A 25,172-nucleotide genomic window follows, 5' to 3' on the forward strand; every position below is an offset into this window, starting at 1 on the left:
ATCCACTGGCAGATGCTGACATAAAATTCAGTGCAAACTACTTTAACTTAGGATACATATAAAACATTCCTTTTTGTGTGACATTTTCATACAAACCTGTAAAATTCATCCTCCTTTAACAGGCTTGGACAATGCTCTCCCCGAGACAGTCCTGATAAAAGATGCAACCAGGGCCAATCTGACTAATTAAAGTCACATAATTACAGTGTCATCTTATCAACCTGTCCTATCAGCAGAAATGCTCATTTCAGGCCGATATTTCATTTTAAAGCTGCTAATAAGCCGATAATAATGACGTACTGATAATATCTCGCAAATGATCTGAATATGAAGTTGGGGATTTGGGTGAATGTACAGCTGCTGCAGAAATATATTGATGTCATGAAGGGGAAACATTAATCATGGGCATGTTATTACCACTGAAGAGATACTCTATAAACGGTTCTATAAAATATGAGAAACATACTTGAAATTATGTATTTTAAAAGGATGTACAGACATTAAAACATGTCACTTCTAGTAAAATGTAAAGACATTCAGTTGCTTTTTTGGAATGAGGCATAAAAACTGCACTGAAGAAAAATTTATCTTTATGTAGTCTTTACATCAAGTCTCTTGAAATCAGCAAAACCACTGTGAGGAGCACTGAGCACAAAATGTCCGTGTGGTGGCCTGTAACTAATGGTGTGATAGAAGGTAAAATATAAGGAGAAAAACTAGAAGTGTGGAGTCTGTGCAGGACAGTCCTTGGGTCTGTCATGTCAGCATATTTGGGACTCAAATCTGATTCAGCATCTGAACTCGTTTGAAGGGTAACTTTGGTATTTTTCAACCTGGACCCTTTCCCCCATGTTTTTATGTCTATAGGAACACTTTTTAAAAAATACTGGTCCAGTATTGAGCGACAATGTTGCAGCTGTGAAACAGGCTGCAATGTAAGCATTTGGGCAAATGTGCATCGTCAATTTAAAGTGTTTGTTTTTGCCACTGACAGGCTCTAATTGTTATTTCAAGTCGCTGGCAACATTCTTGAAAGGATCCCCACACAGGCAGACCATTGTTTAAGAGTAAGATCCTTTTATTTTTAACCAGAAACAGCTCTGACATTACTATCGCCAAAGACACCTAACTTAAAGTCGCTAAAAACAAAAATATTACTCAGAAATCGTCTTGGTTCGTCTTTCTGCTGCTCCAATAGTCACCATCTCTGGTTTGGTTGAAATAAACCCTGAAGTCACCCAGTTGGATTTGAAAATACACTGGCTCCATGCAAGCTAAAATTACTGTTTGTTTAAATGGAGTCTGGTGGGTTTGGCAATAGCAATTTTGGGGGTGTTTCTGGTGAAACAAAAAGGCTCTTACTTTCTAACAAAAGAGGTCTATCTCTGTAGGGATGCTGTCAGATACTTATAATAACAATCTGAGCCTGTCAATGGCAAAACAACTGCTGTTTGTGCACGTATATTGACCGTGTGAGCATGCCCCGAGGCTTAACATTGCAGCATTGCAGAGCCCTCTCATTCAAGACTGGATCAATTTCAAAAATTGTAGTTGCCATTAATCACTTAGACACAAAATATGGGAAAATATGGTCTAGGTTGAAAGCTACTGAAGTAAACCTTTGACCCCTTTCTCTCGGGCTGCAGACTGAAATAGTCTATCAGATAGAGATCAGGTTCAGAGCTGTCAGGCAGACCAGTAATCCTCCTGGTTACATATCTTTAATAATCCCTCTCAGGTCCACAAGTTCTGAAACTGACCTCACCCCAAAATTCCTTAAGGTTTTACCAGGGAAGAGTTTTCAGAAAGTGCAGCACAACTCGGCACAATGGCCGTGTTTCAAACAAAGCTTTCTTTCCGCAGTGCAGCCCACTCCTACCCACCCACAAACTCAATCAGCAGAGGTTTACTACTGAAGCCTTGGCTCACCACCAGCAGAAAGAACAAAAGATATCCCATGGCTGAAAACACTTTCTGGCAAACCATTACACCAGAGAACTCACTCTGAAGAAGCACCTGCTGTTGAGATATGAACTATTCTTATGAGGAGTGATTGAGTATTAAAGCTGATGCATTAAATTCATACCAACAATTATACCCTTTAAATAAGGCAGAATTCAGCTTTTATTAAGTTGGGTTCAATGAGAGACTGGCTGCATACAAAGGAGGCAAAGAAAACACTCTGAGGCCTTTCAAAATCATCCGTGCCAGGCTCAGTCAACTTTAATTTCTCATTTCAAGGGGAAATTTACAACTACTGCACTTAACTCGGCACTCATTCACTTCTTCCTCCTAGATATATTAAGTGTTGTTCCCAAATAATTTTATTTTATTATGGAACCAGAAGCCTATTGATCATTGATGAACACAAATGAAATAAGGTTATTCAGACTTTTTGGCAGATGAAGACTGATGTTTGTGAGTAGATCCTGAGGTTTTTGACTTTTTTTTTTTTTTGGCCTCATTTTAGTCCTGGACATCGAAATAATCTATCATAGGCTCTTCTTTAGCAATCTTCGACCAGGCGCCTCCACTGACGGCCCTGAGAGGAGAATCAAGAAGAAAATGAGTCATAAGCAGGCAGTAAAATCTGAAAAATTCATGAGACAGACTGAAAACTAACGGCTGCATAATACATCCTTATTCATGTTAGAGGTTCAATCGTAGCTGTTTAAAGACACTGTTGACATTTGGCACATTGTGATGATTTGGTTTGTGGCCCTTTGGTTACAGAACAACCTCTTAAAAAGGAATAGTTCGGAGGTGCATATCCATAGTCAGTTGTTGGTTGGCACATCCCCAGTTTGGACAAAATATTTTGGCCACCTAAAAAAGATCAATGTAAGTTTCAGTGTACACTACATTTACAATATTTTTCACTGCTTTACCTTGCAGTCAGACAGCCCTTTCTGACGGGGAACTGAAGCCGTTATATCTATCCTCATAGCCACCAGACTTCATGGATAAAAACAGTAATTTTAACCTTGCAGAACATGTGGAGTTGCTGGTCTACTGCTGCTGTGATCAGTTAGTTTGTTAGTAACTTTAAATACCAAAGTCACAGAAAACTAACCAATAAAGGCAGTGGTAGACCAGTAACTCCCACGTTCTGTGAAGTAAAATTACTGTTTTGTCAATAGAGTTAAGCTTTGAAGTGAGCATAACTAAGTTTCGGCTGTCTGACGGCAAAGTAAAGCACCAAAAATATTCTAAGTATAGTGAACACTTGAACTGATAATAAGGGTTTTCGGAAGGAACTTTTTCATAGTCCTAAGAAACCCTGTTTTGGTTGTGTCCGCACCGAAAGAACTAGGAGATCATAGTGATCATAATTCTTAGTATGCCATGTTGAAGGACTTTTTTTTTAGCTCCTATTTCAGAGTAGGTACTCAACCAGCACAAGAGGAACCTTGAGGGTCCAGACGTCGTAAGTGTATGTTAGATGGTTGAACACCAGTGGCAACTACCATTTTTAAAAACCCTTCAGCCTTGTAAACAACAGACAACACAAAAAAGTGACATTGCTATACCAACCACCGGCTGGCTTACAGTACGCCACTCCAGAGTTCCTATTAGTGGTGCGATTGAAACAGAACGAAAAAACCTTAATTGTAGCTCTTGGGAGAGATCCCCAGTACGCAGCTCCTATCAGGGATTCCCCAGGACTGTTTGGTCCAAAAACACCAATTGATTTTTTTAAGTAGACATAATTTTATGGTGGCTTAAATTTGTTTTGTTGCTGGCCCCGTTCATAGCAATACACTGCTTAACTTCAGTGGCGGTATACCTGTCTGCTACTCCAAACTGGGGGTGTGCCAACCGCCATCTACTGTAGATAATGCACTGACTATGGATAAGTAACCCCTACAACCCAAACTATCCCGTTAACCACAGAGGAAGACTTACTTGCTGCTATGCTGTTTGATGTGAGCGATGGGAGGAGGGGCCCTCACAGCCATCTCTCGCTCTATCAGTGATGTCAGGGTTGAGTTTGGACACGCTGCCTTCCCCCTAGGAAGAAAAGCAATCTTTTTAAAATCCACAATCAACACTGTCTTTTGTTACAAAGTTATCCAGGCTGCGTGTGTGTTACTGATTGAACAAAGTCTTACTTGTGGGCTGTGATGACCACGTTGCGTTTGGGCTCGTTGTCGTAGCTCACGCTCTCCACAGTATAAACCTCGGCCAGCTCGTGGATGATCTTCCGGTGTTCTCTGTTCATGGGTGGGAAACGGTGGGTTCTCTTTGGTTGTTTTCCCTGCAGACATCAGTTTAGCATGTCCATTAGGATTTATACTGAAAAAGCATCTCAAAGCCTCACTGATCTGCTTCCCGCTGCCCTCCAGTGACACATGATACATGTCGGAAACTAGCAGAGTTGTGTTGCTATCACTCAACTACATCTACATTCTGTTTTCAAATAAACTGGGAGGTCAGGACCACTGGATGCAGTCTGAAGGGTTGTGAGATGATTAACAGGATAGGAAAGTTGAAAAATCATTTCCATAAACAAAACCTCATGATATTTTTTCCAGACTTTCTAAGAAGTTGTTACTCATTCCTTGTGAATCCCACGATTATTTTACCATTCTGACCCCAAAAAAGGTCCAGGCTGCGTTTCATGAGTTGTCCAGTAGTTTCAGTTGAGGGAAATTTTAATGCTACAACATACAGTACAATAATATTTACTGTTATCGTCTCACATCGATCACAGGCCCTGAATTGAATCAAATCGAAATTGTGTTGTGGCAGACTTTGTGATACAAGCAAATATTGTTTTGTTGTCCTAAGAATTGATATAAAATTGTATTTTGATTAAACTTGAGAATAACATCCCTAATATTTTCTGTTAATTGTGCATGTCATCTATCAGTCGAAATATAAGCAATTTCGTTGGTTGAACTGGTTGAGAAATGGTCACAGATTTCCAGAATCGCAGCCGTACAAATGAAGATGTTTCAAACCCACAGAGAGTTTATGACAACATAATGGCTTCAATACAAAAAATACAAAAAAGGGTTTGCTCTGAAAAAGATATAGATCTTTGGGCACACTTCATTTATAATTCAGCAGAAAGTAACACACAATGCTTTGTAGCAACTGGATAGGTGGGAAATTAGGTGGGAAGAATATGACTACTACTGCTCACTTGAAGGCGCACCACTCTGCTTTTTATGCCATGTTAAGTTCGCTAACTTTAATGTTAAATAATAAGTTCTAAGGTAGCTAATTATAACTTTTCGTTGGACTAAAAAAGACTAACTGTGAGTAAAACTGATTTCATCTAATGACAAAGAATAAATCTAAAATAGCTGCCAAAATTAACACTGCACCCTGCATCAGTGTCCAGTCTCACCGATGCTCTTGTGGCTGCATAAAAACAAATCCCTGAATCCAGGTTCCAAAATCTGAAACCAGCCTTCACAGAGGAGGAGTGGAGGAGCAGCAGATTAACGCCCATGGTTTTGATATGAGACATTCATTAATCACCTATGGGCATAATGTGTGGATGTCCACTTTTGGCCACGTGGTGTATGTGTGGCCTGTTTTCTGTGGCCTGTTCGACCTGATGTTTTATAGTTGCGTAGTACACACGGAGAGGTTGGGAAAACAACAACTGGCATCAAACTGATCCGCTCTCTCTGCCAGAAGCTAGTTAGAAAGTACTACGGCAACATTTGGATAGAGAATAAAATTTAACAACATTGCTTTTGGGAAAGTGGAAGCCCACACAAGAAGGCCAAGGGCAGAATATTAAGTCCGTAAAGGCAGCACAGTATGTAGTAAATTTAAGATGTGAGAAAAATATAATCAAACCTTTGACAGGCAGACTGAGGCAGAAAAGCTTTGCCACCATGATTCACTGTTCCAAAAAGAGACTCAGCTCCTCATAAACAATACATTTTTACATCTGGCAAAACACCAAAGCAACAGTGACCTTGACAGCCTCACTCCTGTTAGCCTCGATGCATCCAACAAAGCCGAAACAAGAACACGGAGACTATTTTGCTAACTGCCCCATGAGGTACCTGCTAATTTCGTCTGGCTTAGAAACTGTTACTAAAGAGGCTTCGCCGTCCTGTCAGAAATCTACAAGCAACCACAGCTGGTTCCTTCCTGCAGGTCCACTGGAGATTTAACCGAGCTCAAAAATAGCTGAATATACAACAACTGGGTCAGAAAATAATGGTGCAAGTTGTGGGCTGTGGTCCATACATTGTCACAGTTAAAAGTGGGCAGTCTAATAAGGTAGAGTCTGGCCATTATTTCTTTTTTATTGACACTAGATCTAAGCAGCCCATATAAGTGTTAACAGTTAACAGCGTAATAGTATAAATACCGAGGAACAGTAATAGACAATAAGTTAGGTTTGGTCTGAATACAGACATTTTGAAGTGGTTGTAATGATTATGGTATTGCAGCCCATTGACCAAAATAAAATGTTCGTGTCTGCAAAACCACAGATATGTTACATTTCTATGTCTCATACATATCATATCAACATTTCTAAAGTGACTTAGCTCAGATAACACACATATGAGCCAAGGTTCTCATTCAGAGGAGGAGGGAATGGTCGATGGCATTAGACTAAGCAGCAGACAGCAGCAGACTACTGTGTAACCATTTTTGTGCGACCAATATTTGTATTTTTAACAAGACGTCCAGACATTTCCATCCCTGCTTATGTCGACCAAACGGAGTATTTTAAGCCAAAACATTTTTTCTAACCCTCATCAAGTGGTTTTTATGCCTAAACATAACCACTCGGCAACCACAAAGTAATCGCAACATAAAACTGTAACAGTGAAACATGAAAAAATGTAAAGTTTGAACATATCCACAACATATGGAACAAGGGCTGGGGGTGATATCAGTTCACAATAACGCTATTATCGCGATAGCTATAGGAAATTTAACTTCAGTCAAATTTATCTTCAAGTCAATTTATTGCGCATTTTGTCGTTTTTTTTTTGGCTAATGAATTACACTTAAAATACAAAAGCAGTTACACTAAATGGATGGTGAAAAACCAACCAGATGGCGCTGGGGGAGGGAGAAAAGCAAGAACCCGCCGCCTAGCTTCTTGTTGTGATAGGAGTTCAAAAGCTTTTTCCTGATGGTGCACTGGCTACCTTATAGTGTTGTATGCCTGGGACATGCAATCAATTCCTTGGGCACAATAAAGTATCCTTTGTCATTATGTAAATGCAAAATCAGTCAGATGTTTCAGTATAAAAATGTTCGGGACAGGAGTTAAGGTTATCAAACATTTCATCACCTCTTCTTCAGTTATTGGGAGCAGTGGGCTCCCAGCACAGCCACCAGAGGGAGCAGCAGAGGTCACCCAAGCTGCCATTACCATACCGACACAAGGGATTCCTTGTATCATCTTACCTTATTAGCAAGCTCAACAAGATTCCTGATCTCCTCTTCTACCTCGGAGACGAATTTCAGGTCTTTTCTAAAAGAGAGGCGAATGGAGAGTTGTTAGTGTGTTGTGTGGACACACTGTTTGCACAGACAAAATTACCTTATGCAAATTATAGACGGCAATAAACAGAACTATGATAGGCAGACCTGGCATCCTCTTTGAGGCTGTCGCTGTATACAGAAGTAGAGCGAACGTTGAAGGGGTCAGAGGATGGGTCTATTTGCAACGCCTCCGCCAAACGTCTGTTTCTCTCCAAAGTAGCACAATCTTGATCACATTCAAGTCTGAGAAAACAAACCAGCTCATTTAAACAAACACTCAAGCAGATTTCGCATTAAATCATGAAGCTGAATGTGAATCACACCTCATTTGCTTCAACTTGCTGCACTAAAATTATTCTGATTAAAATGGGTAAATCTGAGTGGCTGCTGCAGCTGCTGTAATCCATTAAAATGCATTACCTTTGATTGATGTATTTAAATATTAATGTACAAACAAAAAAGTAATCACTCATAGTGAGCAGGAAATCCATTTCTTCTATGCAGGAGTACATTTAAATAATGTTTCATTATTGATTTAAGGAAACTGTTTTGTGCCCATACTAAAATCACTGCAGAGAACAGCCTCTCATGCCTCGTGTCCTAAATCATTTTGTGTGTGTCACTTTCAAAAAACACTTTACATCAGCAGCTTAGCCCTGACTCTTAGTCATCGATTCGCTTCGTTACTGCACCTGGTCTGTTTCAGCTCCTTCTTAGTGAGGAGTGGGCCGATGTCCATTGAGTCACCGAGCTGCATGTCAGACAGTTTGCTGGCCATGGCGATGGCTGCATACCTGCAGTACAGAGGTTTAGGGGATGTTTCAAACACTTCGTATATACAATTAAAACAGCTAAATACAAGGCTGGGGTGATTGACAAGATTATAGTTCAACATGACATATTGTTCCTCGCATGTCCACGAAAAGACAATATTCAATTACAAGTGTTATGAATTACTACATTTAGTCTCCCTTTTTCTCTGGGTTTCTCTATGCTTCCCCACATACGTATAGCCTATTAAAAAAAAGAAGAAAGAAACAACATGCTAGCTTATGTCTGACACTGTAACGTTAGCCCATGCTGCTTTCACAACAGCGTGGCAGCTGCGTTATCGCCTAGTTGCCTTTGAAGTGCAGCAGATAAGACGTCTGCTTATTAGAACACAGTCCATAAATATTTATATCTTTGTCCATCTCTCTCTTTAGTGTTTTTTGGATGGTAATTTTGTATACTGTTTTACATTACTGCTTGAAGCCATATGTCTGTAGGGAAATTTCAATCTCGCCCAACTCTACTGAACAATAGTTAAACTGACCTCTGATATGAAGTGGCTGCCTCTGCGCAGACCACCGTTTCCTTTCTTCGCCCACAATCACACTGCACAGCCACCTGTGAAAAGTATGAAAGACAATGTTAAACATATGAGTGAACAGATTTGAGTCTGGTGCCAAAAGGCTTTTGTAAGCAGACAAATTATGTTGGTTTCTTGAGAGTTCGATGCTGCGTGTGTAAGGAATTCCTGCAGCTGTGAAAGGCCTCATTGTTTGTTGAGCTCTTGTGTTTGGAGGACTGCCACTGAAATGTTATTATTTCACCCAAGTTAAAGATTTTTGACAGCTATGTACTATTACAGCAGATTTCATCAACTCGTTATAAACCACATGTAGCTGAAAGAACAGAGAGAATACATAGCTGGACTGTTGAACATAAACTTCAATAATTAGAAGATGTGACACGTACAATCATTTTTCATCAGGGTAATTTAGTAAGGGTAAGTTATCAAGTTGAGGAGAAATATTTGGATGATGGGAAAATACGCCTACACTCCCCATGAACCAAAGCCCTCGGTGTAACAACGACCATCTGTACCAAGTTTGTAACCCATATTTTAGCTACTGGGAGCCCAGCTGCTCTCAGTGGCAGTGTGTTGTACCTTGGCGGTGCAGGTGGTGCGTGGGCAGCTGCTGCCTTTATGACAGGGAGCGGAGCAAGGGTGGCCACAGTCTGGACGAGGTAGCGTGCAGGGCTGCTGGCAGCTGCCTTCTGCCAAACACTCGCCCCGGTGGCAGATCCGTCTGCAGCGGTGCATTTCACATGGCAGCGCTTTATTACACACCAGGCCGCAAGAGATGTCTTGCAGATGACATGGAATGTTGCTACGTTGCTGTGGGCCAAAGAAAAAGTGGTTACTTTAATCACATAATAAGAAAAACATGAAAACGAGTTATGCAGACTGTCAGCTCAGAGGACGTTACCTCGTGCTTTCCCATGCACCACTTCTGAGTAAGGTAAGTGCAAGGTGGACACTTCTCTTCACTGTGGCAGTTGTGAAACACTAAATGAGAGATAAATGTTAGGATTCTCATTTACAGTTTATAACTGCAGTCTATTTTCAATTACAATTTTGGCTTCCAATGATTATGAAAACAAGATAATTAAGATTAAATGATTGTTGTGGTACATTTAGTTTCGCAGTGATGCTCGTTTGTGTTTGTCTTGTGTTAAGGCCAAGATACACCAAACTGACATCAAAGAACTAGTGGTGACAAAGACCAACTGTGGTGTCACCTCACCCTGCCTTTGTCTCGCCCAAAAGTTGCACTTGAACATACCACAAAGACTAAAGCCCACAGCAAACTAGCACATACATTCTGGCTTGTGTGAGAGTAAATAACTAGTCTGTATTCGTCATTCAAAAAGGGAAACAGGAAGACCAACAGGACAGATTCAAGACGCTGGTTAGCCACTTAGCACATTAACAACAAAACCTTATGTTGAAAGAACACAAGATACTTATAGTGCACTAGTGAACATTAACACAATTACTAAACGTTTCTACTAAAGACCCCAGTGGCTAAAAAGATAATCTTATCCAATATAACAACTATGTTTTAATTTTACATCCACTTGACTTGAGCCTTTTGTTTACTTTCCTCACTTCCATTTTTCTACTTGTGCACTGAGCTGAACTGCCAATCAGAGTGATTTCACTCACCGACAGGGCCGTCTCCAACCCCGATTCAAAATGCTTAATCGGCCAAAAAAGTTGAAAAGGGTCAGACAAGAGCCAACTAGTGCTGGCGGTGAGACACACCAAAATTAGGGTGACAGACACTGACCAATTGCCAACCGTTAGCCCGGCGTACCAGGGCCCTTATAAATCCAGTGCCTTCAGTGTTGCCAACTTGGTGACTTTCTTGCTAGGTTTAGTGACTTTTCAACCCTCTTATGACTTAATTTCTAAAAAAGCAACTAGCAACAAATTTATCAAAATTTAGCGAGACTTTCCCTTTCCTCTTGTGCCGTGTTCATAACTATAAACAAGAAAATCCACTGATAAAAAGACAATTGTTTAAAAAAAGTTCAATAAATTAATGTTTCCAATATCAGCGAGTAATCACGTTAAATAACCGTGATATCACCATTAACCAAAATATTTCTGACACAATTTTTGCCATAAACGAGCAGCCATAACGTTGAATGTTGTTTCATCTCACCTGGGTGGTCACACTCGTGTCTTCTTGTGCATAAGTTTTTGCACTCTGGTGGCTTTGTGCCGCAGGGGATGGGCGGGTACAAGACAGTGAGCCCGCAGTAACAAGCCAGCTCATCAAAACCTAGGAACAGAAGGAATCATGACATCACATAGGATATGAGCTCTGTGACATGGTCACGGCACATTACTGCCAGACATAATACCACAGAGGACAGAAAATGACACAAAGATGATGTAAAGCCTCAAATTAGTTTTTTTTCTTAAATGGCAGAATAACTCTGTGGTACTTCTGAGTCTTGACTCATAAATACAGTGTTGTTGGACCACATTAAATGCCTGCAGGACTCACTGGACTGCCAGCAGGGCTCACAGTTTCCACGGTGACAGGGCTCCTGGCAGCGGTGGAGGCCACAGTTGAGCTTGTAGCCGCAGATCAGGGGACACTTGTGCTCTACATTCTAGATAGACAGACAGACACCAGTGACACCACCTCCTATTGAATAGCACTGTCCTAATAATTAAACTTTTACTGCTATTTGAATGGATTGCAAGACCTTGAGTTCAATATAAAAGAACTTTGAACACTTTTATCAAATGTGTGCTTTAAGCTGAAATTAAATTTCTGTGTCACCTTAAGATGTGTATCTAGCCTCTTTGTGTCTAATGTATTGTATTGCAGGACCTCTGTTTAAGCTGACATACCACTGAATGGCATTTGACGTCACATCATCGTACAGTGTTACTCAGACCATGTGTTCAGTGGTTGAAAACCTTTTTATATTATTACACAAAATATCACAAGTTAAACTACACAACACCAGCATAATCTGAGCTCTTTTGTCACTTTTAACATCAATTTGTTTAACTGTATTGAGAGTTTGGAGAGTATAAACTACGCAACATTAATACAGAGTCATAGAATACTCACCACACAACACAGCTCACCGCACTTGTGTCGACCACAGGAGCGCTTCTTGTTGCAGCGCTTCTCACAAGTGAAGACAAGCTCATCTGGAAAAAAAAGGGGCAGAAGAGAAATACCAGATAATGCAGGAAGGTGGCAATCCCGCATTTGCTTAATAGCATTTGAACTTGTTTGAATCTCACCTTCTTTTTGGATCGTTTTACACGGGACCTCCTGAAAAACAAAGGTCAGTTTTAACTCTTTGGTGTCATCAACACAGCACAGCAAATGAGAGCAGCACTAACACTGAAGACGAAAGTTCTGCTGGTGTTTCTGCCTACCTTGGTCTTGGAGCCACATCTGCATCTGATAGTGGAGGTCAGGGAGCAGGGCCCGCAGCTGTCCTCATGGCACAACTTCTCACACAGATGGATGGTGTCTGAAACAACATGAGTCCATTAAGAACAGTGCTTGCAAGCTCAACATAATGCATATCCTGTCTGAACACACAAAATAAAATTGCTGTCTCAGGACTGAAAACAGATGGATAATGGTGGAGGAAAAATAAAATGGATGCTACATAAGTTTCATTTCTTAGGGAATTTCTTTAGCTCTAGTTTAAGGAGATTCATGGGATGCATACAACATGTTACAAGATATCCAGAAGTAATGCCAACATCAAAAACACAGCACAGCAGTGTGCATCCAAGAGGAAGCTACAAAAATCACGGACACAGCATCAAAACAAAAAAGCCCCACAAATATAGCGAGGCTATAACGCCAAGCAGACAAAGCTCATTCCAAAACAAGAGTGACTCTTGGGTTGGCTTTCACTTTTGCTTTCGCTGGTGAGCACTGAAGGAGAAGATGGGGATGAAAAGTGACAGAGTTGGCCTCTTTTCTGTTGCAGTTAGCTTAGTTAGCTTGCTATGTATCTGCTTTTCCATTACCACAAATGTAAGGTTCCTCTAACAGTAGCTGCTGAAAGCATTTCCCTTATGAAAAACCTTTCAGAGCCACAACACGAATTCATATCCGATACCTGGTCAGTTTCAGATCTTGTGTGAGGATAGCTTCACTTCCCTTGCTTAACCTGTTATGCTACATTATGAGAAATTATTCTGAATCTAGTGAGAGGGTCTGAGCATGTCGACAGGCAGCTGCAAACTTATGAAAAACACAGGCCTGTTGCTAGTTAAGACACCCTTTGTCCCTCTTCGTTACCGCTGGAGCCACAGGCCAGGGGTTTGTTGCACGTCTTCCCACAGGAGGGGATGGCATCAGAGCAGCTTCGTCGTTCAGAGTAGCCCAGTTCCATGAGCTTGGCCAGTGGTGTCTGACCACAAGGACATGTCTTCACCAAGCTTGGGGAGAGTGGGCACGGCTGACACGCGCCACGGTGGCACACCTGCTGGCACCGGTGAGCCTCGCAGTTTAGCATCCTGAATGGAGAAAACTAAGTGTCAGGCAGAGATGGGAACTGTCTCACTGAAATAAGATTTTTTAATTAATATTATCAGACGTTAGACATCATTAGTGCTGACTTACTTCCCACATAATTTTTGACAAGAGAAATGTCCCGAACCATCAAATCCATCTCTATCTGTGCCACACAGGACTTCACGAGTGGTAACGCTGCAGTAGCACACTAAAGAAAAAAAAAACAGACAAGAATTAAATATGCTTAGACAAAGTTGCCAAGATTTAACAAAAAAAAAAAAACACTGCACTGTGTGGAGCTGTGCTGGCAAAGTGAGACTCACCCTGCTGAACTTGCAGCTGGCAGGGTTGACATGCCCCACTGTGGCACACCTGGGTGCAGGTGTGTTTAGTACAGTTAAGGAAGGCACCACACGCCTTGTCACACCGGAGAACTGTACCTTGGCCACAGCGCACTGGTTGACTGCAAAGTTATGGTTTTATCAGTATCATGGCATCAAGACAACACAGGAAGCAATCTCTTAGAATAACACAAAAACACACACACAAGATACACAGAGAGATGCAAACATTGTTAAAGTGCAGAATACCTTGTCTTCCCACAGGTACAGGATTTTGTTACAAAGGCAGGACATTGCGGACAAGGTCCAGGGTGACATAAGCTGAAGGGAGACACAGAAAGTATAGTTAAACACAAATACCCACATTATTAAAAAATGCATGCAAAATCTGTACTACAGTGTAATTTTTGCTAGTTTTGAAAATCAAGATCATAGTACTTTTTCCCACATATTTTACGAATTAACTTTTTGTTCTATGCTGGACTTAAATTCCCACCTACAATATAATCACAGATCTTTAGGGGCAGCTGTGGTTACGTGGATAACATTCCCTCAACCTTACTGAAATCAATCTGATTAGAGATTCCAACTTCACTGTTTACATGGATGCTAAATAAGTGATCCGATAAGATGTGCGTTTACATGCCCCAAAGCATTTCATCAGAGTATATCTTTTTTGACTAATCAGCAAGTTCACGACTTGGGAATGATCAATTTAAAAAAAAAAACAAAAAAACAAATGTACTGGCAATACTGTCCCTCAAAGGGCCAACTCATAGCTTTTCCCAAAAATACCTTGACATTACAAGAGACAGACACCATGACTGTCTCCCTGTGATTTTTAAAGCTCACATGTTACAGGGGTGGTTACAGTCCACTCCGCTCCTTTTCTTCCCACACATGTCACCACAGGTGTGAGGAATCTCACTGCGCTGCCACTCTGGGTTTGTCACTTTACCTGCCAATCAAATGTGGAACAAAAAGGAGTGATGACTTTGATTATCTCATTTGCAGTCACAGACTCAATCAGTCATAGAACTAAAAAATAAATATTAAATAATCTGACCTGACAACAAATAGATTCATGTTTAAAATACGTATTTAAATGCATAACTAAACAGTCACTCACCACAGAAGCAGGTGTAGGACGTTGGTGGTTTCAGTGCAACATTCTGGCAGGCCGGACATCTCCAGCCTTTAGCTGATTCTGAAAAAACAGCTTTGTTTTAACATATAAACATTTTTGTATTAACTTTTCATACAGAGAACAGCAGATATTCCCACTGGCCTAAAACTGCAAAGCAACACAACACACATTGTCGATGCAGCAGGAGCTTCAAAGCCTGGGTGCTGCTTTTCTTTGCTATTGTTAATGGGCACAAATAGGTATTGTCCATCTCCACAACAGTATTATGCATTACAGTGGATTATGTCCTGCTGTTTCATAGCCTCACAGAGATAACCATTCTGAGTGCACTGTGGGTCAGAGCTGCTAAAACTGTGTAGCAAACATCCAGATGTTGTTTAAAGGTCGTACCGTCTGCCTGAGAGGCCGGGGATCGAGCCCACTTCTTGATACAGTTCAGGTGGAAGACGTGGAAGCAGCTCTGGCAGCTCCACACCGGGGCCATGCACCGGATGACATCACAGCAAACCATGCACTCGTACTTCTCCTCTGACAGCTGCTCTATCAGACATCCTGTGGAAGGAAGAGATTGGCAGTTCAGGAAACAAGGAGTGAATCAGACACTTAACATCTTTAACCTCAGGAACACGGGCAGCTCTGTTAAAAAATAATGATGTGCTGAGGAGGCTGATTCAAACCCACAGGTTATTATCAAAATCTATTCTGCTAAATTACAGGGTATTGAGTATAGAATGATACACACAAGACAGCTAAAATGTGTACTCACAAAACTAAATGTTTTACTCAATGACAGGCTAGAGAAAGTGTCACCAGCAGCACACAGAGTTCTTTAGGAAAATTAAGGGCAATATCAAGAAGCGGTTAAATAGGTAACAAGGCGTCATGTGTGTACAGCTTCCAAACAAATTTAATTTAGGATGCTGTCAAATGATGGGAAATTACTGCTGTGGCTGCTAAATCTCTTTAAATATTAAAAAAAAATCAGCGAGAGTGTGCTTTTAAATGCTATCTTTGACTCCTTGGTTTCTACTTAAGTGTTTAAAGATAACTGCACACTAACCTGTCTGTGTCTCCTTGCTCTCTGGCATCTTGTCCCAGTTCCTCTGGCCTGGCCTGTGGTTTTGATAATGCATTCTTCTCCCCCCTCTTGCCTGCTGGGGTGTGTGTCGTCCTGAGCCTCGTCCAGCTTTACAGACCGGATCCTGAGATGATCTTCTATGGCCAGAGTCATCTTGGACACTGGGCCTCATCTCCAAGGCTGTTTCCTCTTGAGATGGTTGTTTGGGCGGTTTGATTGGTCCTTGACGTCGTTTTGCTTCAGTGTGTGCCCTCTGATGATCATCACGTTGAAAGTCTGGGCCAGTACTGCTCCTCTGACTTCTGTCCCTGATGTCTAACGAGGGGTTCTCTCCTTTGGTGTCATCTGACCTCTGACCCCCAACTGCAGCGTTGTTCTCCTTAAAACGACTACCCTTTTCAGGTTGTTGTCCTCTTCTCTGCTCCTGGCTAAACTTCCTTGGTTTTTTAGCCTGGGCATCCTGGTCTTCATTTGTTTGTTCAAAATTCCTTCCTGTATCTTCTCTTCGCCAGTTAGGTCCATCAGGTCCATCCATGGGATATGCCCCGGAGTGAAAGCCCCCTGCACCTCTGTTGTTGCCATTATACGGACCAAAGTCGCCTCCTGGTCTTTGCCAACTGGAGCTGAAGCCACCAAAATTCCCATTTACACTTCTATTCCCCTCTCTCCTCCCTCTACCTCTGCCTCGCCTTCTGGCTCCATCCTCTCCTTGGTATGGAGGTTGATGATGCAATGCATAATTTGAATTATCATGGCTAAATGGGGGTTTGAAGCCCTGGTGAAGGTGTCCATATTGTTGAGAAGGATCATAACTATTCAGGTTTCTGTCATTGTTGTGTCTGGGGCGGCCTCTTCTGGATTTGTGCTGATAGATTTTTTGATGTGACGCCTCATCTGAATGGAGGTCAGGTGGATCTGCAAACAGATAAAATGTCAAAAGACTGAAGCTGTGTGTATAATAATCCCAACCAAACACAGCTCCAGTAAATATGTTCAACATAAGAAATGACAGTAACAATGACTCAGTAGTTTTCACCGCTGACTCACTAGTCAATTACTGAGTCTGTAGCCCAGAATAATGTCTTTAAATTTATATAATGTCATAACACCAACATTAAAACTCTCAAAAACACACTGATGCCATTCATTTACTTATGGTATGAAGTCATTTGGTACTTTTCTGTCCTGTACTGTAACCTATACTCAGGATATGTAGCCAGCAGTTATACTACAGCTATTAGGTAACCCGTTAGCTAGCTAGCAATCACAACTTTCACACACGCACACACTGGTGATACTGGGAGCTGACAGGCTAATCACATGTTTATTAGCTCCTGCTACTATATCCCAGGTCAGGTGTTATATCGGATTTCAAAGTTCACAGTCACGTGTTGTCACGTAAGATGCAATACTACCGTTAGCAACCCTTAGCAAGTCGAACGAGGATCTTATAAATGGAAAAATCAGCTGCTCGGTCAGTTAGCTGGTGTTAAGTGAAAGTTAATGTTAGCTAACGTTAGCCAAGCAACATGCTAGGTAAATTAGCAGATGAAGAGAGTGTGTATAACGTTAGCAAGCTATTTTAAAAGGGACAGTGTGGAATTACAGAGCAGTTGAGTTTAAATTTGACGATAATTACTCTACTGATAAAATATTTTGACAGCATGTTAGATAACTTACCTGAGGAGCCCTCAGCCATTCAGTTTGAACTCTGGTTGTTGCTTCTCACACGACACAAGTTTGAGGACAACAGGCTGTTTTGCGAGATATGACAGGGGTGTCCAGGTACTTGGCGACAATGTCCACTATCCCAGTTGTGTTCTGGTTGTCAAAACTGAGGCGAACTCCCTAAACAGGCAGAACCAATCCCCTCCCACCTTCAACTCACTTTATCAACACTAGCTTAAAGCTAACACAAGCTATATTAAGCTAGCCAGAATTAAAACAGGAACTTCCGGTCAGTGTTTCCAAAGTAAAACCGGAAGTGATTGCATGTCAAGAGAATTCTAATTATTTAACATAACACATACAGAACCTCCGTCTGATAACATTGTGGTTATAAAATACGGTTTAAAACACGATAAACCAAGTTAATGATATATCAGTTATTAGTTATTAATAATTAACTGAGAACCATAAACCCATTCATGGCATAAAAAGACATTTGACAGAAAATAATGTTAATGAACGACCACAAGGTGGCGCTCCATATTTGGATTAGTCTGATGGAGAGTAGAGAGGCTTCTCAGATTGAGATGAATTAGGAGCATAATAAAATGTATTACATCATAGTTTTGCATATATTTATACACTTTTACACTTGTATACTGCCTGTGTACTTCACTACAAATGTGAAATTAATGTTAAGTATAACTTGCCTAGAGATCAAAGATCATTCTGTGCACAGTTTAGATGTCTCGTATTACCACTAGGCTATATATTGAAACTGGAAGATACAAAGGTGTAACTAAAGATTAAAGAATTTGTGAATATTGTGAGCTAATTGACATGGGAAATAATTTATTTCATTTTGTACTGTTGTCTATATCATGATTTATAACAAATATTGTTTAAAAAAGTTCAAATTCCTGATTTTCATTTCATACTTATGGAGGATCAAGCTCTAACTGTATCCCTTTTTTATTTGTTTTTGCATTCTCCGAGTGTCTTTTTAGGGTGTGGGAATGGAGGAGAACATGACAAGTAATAGAACAAGTAACATGACGGATCCCTCTAACCCTGTTTTGTTTGGACACCCTTGGTCTGTGAACTGGATCAAATAATGTTTGGCACTGATTCATGTAGATGCAAATTTTGTCTTGTTTGGATCTGTGTATTTTGTCTTGCACTCAGGGGGCTGTGTTTGTGCTTTGTATTTCTTTTATTGTTGTTGTTGTTGTTATTGTTGTTGTTCATGTTGGGGTTGGATGTCTTTTGAAGGATTATTTGTGGGAGATTTATGTCTTTTTTGCCAGATATTGTCTGTGTTTATGTCTGGATGTTAGTCATGTATTGTGGTGTTAGATGTTGGTGGGTTAACATTCCTGAATGTTTGGTTTGTTATTGGTTAATGTGCCTGAATAATCCCATGATGGATGGGTTATTAGATGTCCAGGAAGAAAATAAAATGTTCATTCGTTGTATAACTGTAACATCAAACATACTCTGTATTTCACTGTACATGTAAATTATATATTTTTACAGTTAATACACACTGTGAATATCATCACTGTCAATATTAATATAAGCAAACAATATATACTCCTAAATCGAACTACCTATGTATAGAAAGCAACAAACTGTTACATTAATAATTCTGTATTTAATCCAGCACCCTTTGCACTCTGCACCATTACACTATTGTCTCACTGTCTGCAAAAATGTTTATGTTTACCTTGTCCAGATATGTTTTTGTCCTTCTTTTTAGCTGTTATGTCTGTATATATTTCTGTGCACTACACTGACAGCAACAAAAAACGGAGTTAAATTCCTTGCATGTGTACACACTTACTTGGCCTATAAATCTGATTCAGATTATTTTCTATAATAACAGATTAAAGAGTGGATATGTAAAAACTAGTACGGAGCGCTACCAGACACTTTCTGTGATTTCACGAGATAAGTTTGAGATGAACCTCAACGAATTTAGCTGGGTAAGACAGATTCGTGATCTGTGAGTTGAGAATAAGGCTCATTGTCAAAGAATTTTGAGGAGATTATGACACACAGCTGCAAGGTCAAAAACGGAAGTAGTGTACATTACTTTTTGGCACACTTCCAATCTTTGATATACATATATATATATATATATTTTTTTAAATCATACAAAGATTACACATCATGTATTACATGTGTATAACATTTTCTATGTTTTCCTTTTTTGGCTTTCTGTACATATCTGATTCCCTTGAGGATAATAAAGCTTTGAATTATTTTAATTTGAACTGAATTTATGTCAGAGATTGATTAGTCTTTGGGTACCTATATGACAATAATATATAAACAATCAGTTTCCAGAAAACACATTTTTTCCCAGTGACAGTTGAACTAAATTCAAATGAACTCATCTGACAGTAGGGGACACTAGTGCAAGTGCAAGTGTTATCAGCCCATGCCCATGATAGCCTAGGAAAATGAATGTAATGACCAGTAACAGCTCATGGTGATTCACTTTCTGAGCTGGTAGGCAGCCTAGTAACTTCCACCCATTGGTTTAAGGAATAGAACACTTTAAAATGGTGAGGTTAAAACATTTCTCAAGGTTTTGCTGCATTACAGTATAAACTAGAAGGCCTCAGTGACGATTTTCAACTGTTAACATAGATGAAAAGAGGCTTTACACTGAATTGTGCTGCTTTTGAAGGCAGCTTGCTTTAACTGACAATAATTATGTGTGCTATTCTTTTAATGACACTCAAGGACTTTAAATATCCCTCTCACTGTAGCTTCGAGTCAAACAAACCAAACCTGTATGCTTATTTTCTGTAAATGGTTGTTTTCTGTGGCAGGCCGACAGTCACAGAATCCAGATCACGCATGCGCAGAGTGACTCCTCGGCCCCGTCAACCAGGCGAGGTGGGTGGGAGAGAGCTGCGTCAAGGTGCCGTTAATGGATAGAAATGACCGGAAAATAGGCACGGTGGTTTTCAAAATAATATATTAAAACACTGAAGTGACAAGAGCTTTCCGCTTTTTGTCGCACAGCAGCTCTATTTATGTGCATCATGTTAGCTATTTGAGTTTATATCACCGGAAGCTCTGTTTAGATGTTTATCATCATCATTGTGTTTTGTTTTCAACTTCAAATAGACTCTCATCGATGATTCACTACTATTATACAACACTTATTTGAATCGGGATCAGCTTTAATTAAAATGTGTGTATAAATATAAGGGTTTTTTTATAAGGTTTTTTTTTTCAGTGTACACACAGAGAAATTGACATGCAGCTAAAACAAGGACAACAAAGGTGAACAAGGCAAACATTTGACCACTATGTATAGATATAATTTCCTTAATTAACTGAATTTACAATATATGCATAATTTAAAAAAGTGATACTCTTCTTTAACCTTCCACACAACATAAAGCGGTGCCGAATATTTTGTGTGATTGGTCAGCTGTTTTGTAAAAGTGTCAATACAGTAACACTCAAAAATATTAGACTTTGCAGACGTATGTGTAAATTTGCCTATTTTATGTGGCAATGACATTCAAATAACATTCTTTAAATAATTTAGTACGTCTGATTAGCTGAAAGATTTAATAAATAAATTTAAACATTTATTATTTGCTTGTCATTCCGGGTTTTTATTTTGAAACCCTTTACCGGAAACCACGCCGTTCCTTCCTGCTGACTTGACGGTTGCTGTGAGAAGCTCGAGCGCGGCCGAGCAGGAGAGAGTGGCATTGAATGTGTCTGCGGCAGCGTTTAGCGTTAAAAAACAAAAACTACGGCTGAAGGAGAGAGGACCAAACCCCGCTGCAGTCAGAGACGACCTCGGCAGACCATGGACTATGATAAATTTTAAACAGAGGCTGGTAACGGCGGGCTGTTTTGACGACAAGCGGTTTATTGAACATCTGTAGACCATAATGAGGGCATCCGCTATTCTTTACGGTGGTTTTTCCTCCGAGGTTTAGTTAGACGCAGAGTGACACTATTTATAAATGCGTCGTTTTTAGACATCCTCGCAAGGAATACACACACCGAGGGGACACAGCCTGCAGAAATTTAGTTAATTCCCTCCTTCCATGGCCCCTGGGGAACACTGAAGTCATTTGAGAAGTCACCGGAGAAGAAGACACGTCTTAATCATCTCGATAGTTTTACACAGTTTTGCGAGGAAAACAGGCTCTCCCCGTCCTCCCATCGGCTCGCGGTCGCACCAGACTCCCACTGCTTTTTCTCTGTTTTTGAATCTTACATGGTTTTGTCCTTCTGAGCATTCATCGCCAACCCTCCCGTGGGCATTTTCCCCGTTAAAGGATGCCGGATCAAATATCGGTGTCCGAGTTTCTCTCGGAGACAACAGAGGATTACAATTCCCCGACAACATCCAGCTTCACCACCCGACTGCAGAGCTGCAGGAACACAGTCAATGTGCTGGAGGAGGTAAGGCCACGGTGTCAGCCTGCCTGCGAGCTGTGTGCATGATGGATGGATGGATGATTGAGGATGCCTGAGTAAACAACACAACATTATGCTACATTATAACACAAAAATAAATCTTTAACGCAAATACAACATGTTTTATTGGTGAAGTGCAGTTTAAATACAACCAAGGCCACATGCAATGAAGCCTAAATTCAACTGGTGATATTTGACAGTATTGCAAAATCCCATTAGAGGCCCAAATGCATTACTGTGTTGCACCAGAAAAGGAAATAATTGCACCTGTTGAGCTGCAGTTGCTGTAAAACTGCATATTGGTATGCACTAGTTCACTACCATCTGCAGAAATGGACACCCCCCCCCCCCCCCCTGCAGAGCTGGTGTGTGTAGGTGAGCTCTCATCTTGTGCTTGTGAATCTGCTGCCTTTTTCTTGCCAGATATGTAGAGTAATAATAGAGGGGGTGGATGGCTTTGGTGGTGTAGGGAATAGGAGGATGTGCACTCAGGCCTGCAGCTCTCTGTGTTCACTATTACATAACTCACAGCTTCAGAGCATGCTGCCAGGCTGTAGCAGTGTGTGTGTGTGTGTGTGTGTGTGTGTGTGTGTGTGTGTGTGTGACAGAGAGAGAAAGACCTTCTCTAGTCGCTGGCAGTCAGATCTGGATTAACTGTTTCAGGATTATAGAGATTCCCCACTCTCACATAGGCCAGATTGCATTAAAAGACGGACAGATTTCTCCTCAGAGGGAAATACTGCGCACACAAAGTCACTCTCTGTGATGCTGTGTCACCTTTGATCGTGTAGGGGTGAGTGTAATCAGGCCAGGCAGGTGGGTTGCTATGTGAATGTGTGCTTCCCACCTCCCCACCCCCACCATCGGCCTCCGTTGGCATCCTTCCTGCTATGATTAAATGGAGCATCAAACCAGGGGAGTGCACACCTTCACTGTTGTTAGTTAATGCCAAAACGTGACCTCATTTCCCACTTTGAAACACATTTAGCTGCAGACGTGAATGACTTCAGGCTCACTGAATGAAAATGGGGTTCATTTGTGATTAAATAACTGTACAGATGCTATGTAAACATAAGATGAGTATGACAGCGACCAGATATGTTTGCTGAAAGGGGATAAAACCGCAGGCCTGGTCCTTTCTCCAACATCCTAACAGTCCTAACAGCTACTACAACAAACAGCCCGTGCTATCCATCACTTCCAACTCCTATCCTTTACAAGCTTATTATATCATGATAATAAAAAAATCAACCAAAACAGAACCAGGGCCGTATTTATTCTCCTCCCAGAGCCCACTTTGTGTCTGCTGACTGTAACAAGGAAAAGGCTCGCATCATGAATCACCTCTCTGGCTCTGTGCCTCTGAACCCAGAGACTGCAGCAGCACAAACGAAAAACATCTGTTAGAAAAGGCCGCCATGTGCGCTAGGCTTCAGTAGCCGCTCTGGAATTTTTTGCAGAGATCACATGACAAGGAAGACCATTATGCTAAGAGCGAGCAACATGCTCTTCAGTGTTTAAACAAAAGGCAAGATGCCCCTGTAACATTTGGGCGAGGATGGGTGGCTCGTCGGGTAACTCATAGCGGGATACACCCATCAGATGGAGACTGTGGCAAACACGCCCGCAGCACACAGCCTGCCTAAAGCCATGGATACTGTTAGATTAGTGTCTGTTTAATAAAATTAGCTACCCTGTTTGATCCCTGCGTAGACATGTAAGGGCTCACTTGCATCATACACCCAGAGCTGCTGCAGAGAAGCAAAACTGCCTTGGGCGTCACTTTGCCTAAAGAGGAGTTAGTTTAAAATGTCCTGGGTTTCTGCTGAGCTCCGAATTCTAGTCCTCAAACTTAAAGCAGTCGTCCCATTTTTTTTCCCCCTCCAACTCATTTCCTTGGTATGTTGACAAGGTAAATTATGCAAAGGTACAGCTTGAATATTTAATGCTGTAACTTGAGGGGGCGAGTTGACCCACAGGAGGGTAGTCATTCTCTGAGTCATGTGGAGGTGCAAAAAAAAAAAGGAAGCAAAAAAGTCATTGCAGCATCATATCATCTTAATTCATCAATTATTGATTGGAGTGTAATGACACAAAAGTATTCACGACTCACCAGCCCCCACCCTGGAACTTTTCTCACACCAAGGTGTTTACTGTTTACACTTGAATCAGTGCTGAAATATGGAAAACAATGAGCAGTGCAATGGAGAGGAAAAAGTCTTAAAAATAATCTTGCTGTCCTGACTGTTTGAGACACAGGAGATGGGGGCATTGTGTGTGTGTGGGGGGGGGGGGCAGACCGGAAGCTGTGTCGGTATGTGGTGTGGGTTTTATTTTGGTGTCATCTTTAGTGCTAAGCAGTCATTGTTGTGGTATTTTTTCCACTGCATTTCCCAGAAAGCACAGTTGGATTTTCTGTTGGTGAAGTCAGAGGGAATCATCCTATTATTCATCCAGATTCCAGAGATTATGGCTGCAAACAACAAGTATTTTCATTATTGATTGTTGTCAAAAATAACAGTTAATGTTCTTCCATATTCCAGGAAAACAAAATCTTAGAAGTGGTTATCTGATGTATTCAATTAACTATGATATGATTCAGGGAAAAGCAAAGCCTTTGGATTTTAGACACTGCAACCCAAAAATATTTGGTGTTTTTGATCTACTAGAGGTTGAGCACAAGGAAGACATTGTTACTCAGTTGGTTCGTCAAACAGCTTGAGCCAAAGTAAGATATCTTAATAGCTTCAAACCTTCACCATTATAGTTTCCGGTTAGGTCTGGTGTAGGATTTTAAACTAGTTGGATTTTATGCAAACTGATTAATCCTGCATTTGTCACCATGACAGGTTCTGGCCAATTAGTATTAAGCAATATGACAACGTGTTTAACATAATATTATATTTAGTCGTTAATGGACTAATGGAGTCACTAGTGTCTGACAAGTTGTGTGAAATTTACTGCTTATTCCAGGAACATGAAGTAGATCAAATTTCAGTTGAGGTAGGATGGGGGAAGAGCAATGCACGTTGTGTTTGCTTACTAAGAAGCTCATGGGTTTTTTGGGGTGAAGAGACAACAAGTTTTGAAGAAAACTAAAGCTTCACAAACATGGTAAATTCGACAGAAGAAGTGAGCTGAAGAGTGAAACCAAGTGGACTGGA

At 40.9% G+C, this 25,172-nt stretch overlaps 2 protein-coding genes across 5 annotated transcripts in view; one reads left to right on the forward strand and one right to left on the reverse strand.

The window, feature by feature from the left end:
- Nucleotides 1-2,106: 2,106 nt before the first annotated feature.
- On the reverse strand, nt 2,107-17,819 carry nfx1 (nuclear transcription factor, X-box binding 1). Its single transcript, XM_049565207.1, has 23 exons — nt 17,560-17,819; nt 15,862-16,794; nt 15,192-15,353; nt 14,784-14,861; nt 14,507-14,612; nt 13,904-13,975; nt 13,637-13,776; nt 13,422-13,521; nt 13,098-13,315; nt 12,215-12,312; nt 12,077-12,107; nt 11,898-11,980; nt 11,319-11,427; nt 10,971-11,090; nt 9,729-9,808; nt 9,407-9,637; nt 8,789-8,862; nt 8,166-8,267; nt 7,579-7,716; nt 7,396-7,462; nt 4,113-4,258; nt 3,907-4,011; nt 2,107-2,542 (listed from the first exon to the last, which is right to left on the reverse strand). Exons 1-23 carry the CDS (start codon nt 17,576-17,578, stop codon nt 2,467-2,469), a joined length of 3,288 nt encoding a protein of 1,095 aa, XP_049421164.1. The 5' UTR covers nt 17,579-17,819; the 3' UTR covers nt 2,107-2,466.
- Nucleotides 17,820-21,241: 3,422 nt separating this feature from the next.
- Nucleotides 21,242-25,172, forward strand: part of asap1b (ArfGAP with SH3 domain, ankyrin repeat and PH domain 1b) — an 84,424-nt gene continuing 80,493 nt past the window's right edge. For all 4 annotated transcript variants that reach the window (XM_049564969.1, XM_049564967.1, XM_049564966.1 and 1 more), the window contains exon 1: nt 21,242-21,993. In XM_049564969.1, the coding sequence (XP_049420926.1) occupies nt 21,868-21,993 (126 nt within the window). In that variant the 5' untranslated portion in view covers nt 21,242-21,867. The remainder of the gene's footprint in view (nt 21,994-25,172) is intronic.

The sequence above is a fragment of the Epinephelus fuscoguttatus genome, linkage group LG21 (genome assembly GCF_011397635.1).
Source record: "Epinephelus fuscoguttatus linkage group LG21, E.fuscoguttatus.final_Chr_v1".
NCBI classification, from domain to species: domain Eukaryota; kingdom Metazoa; phylum Chordata; class Actinopteri; order Perciformes; family Serranidae; genus Epinephelus; species Epinephelus fuscoguttatus.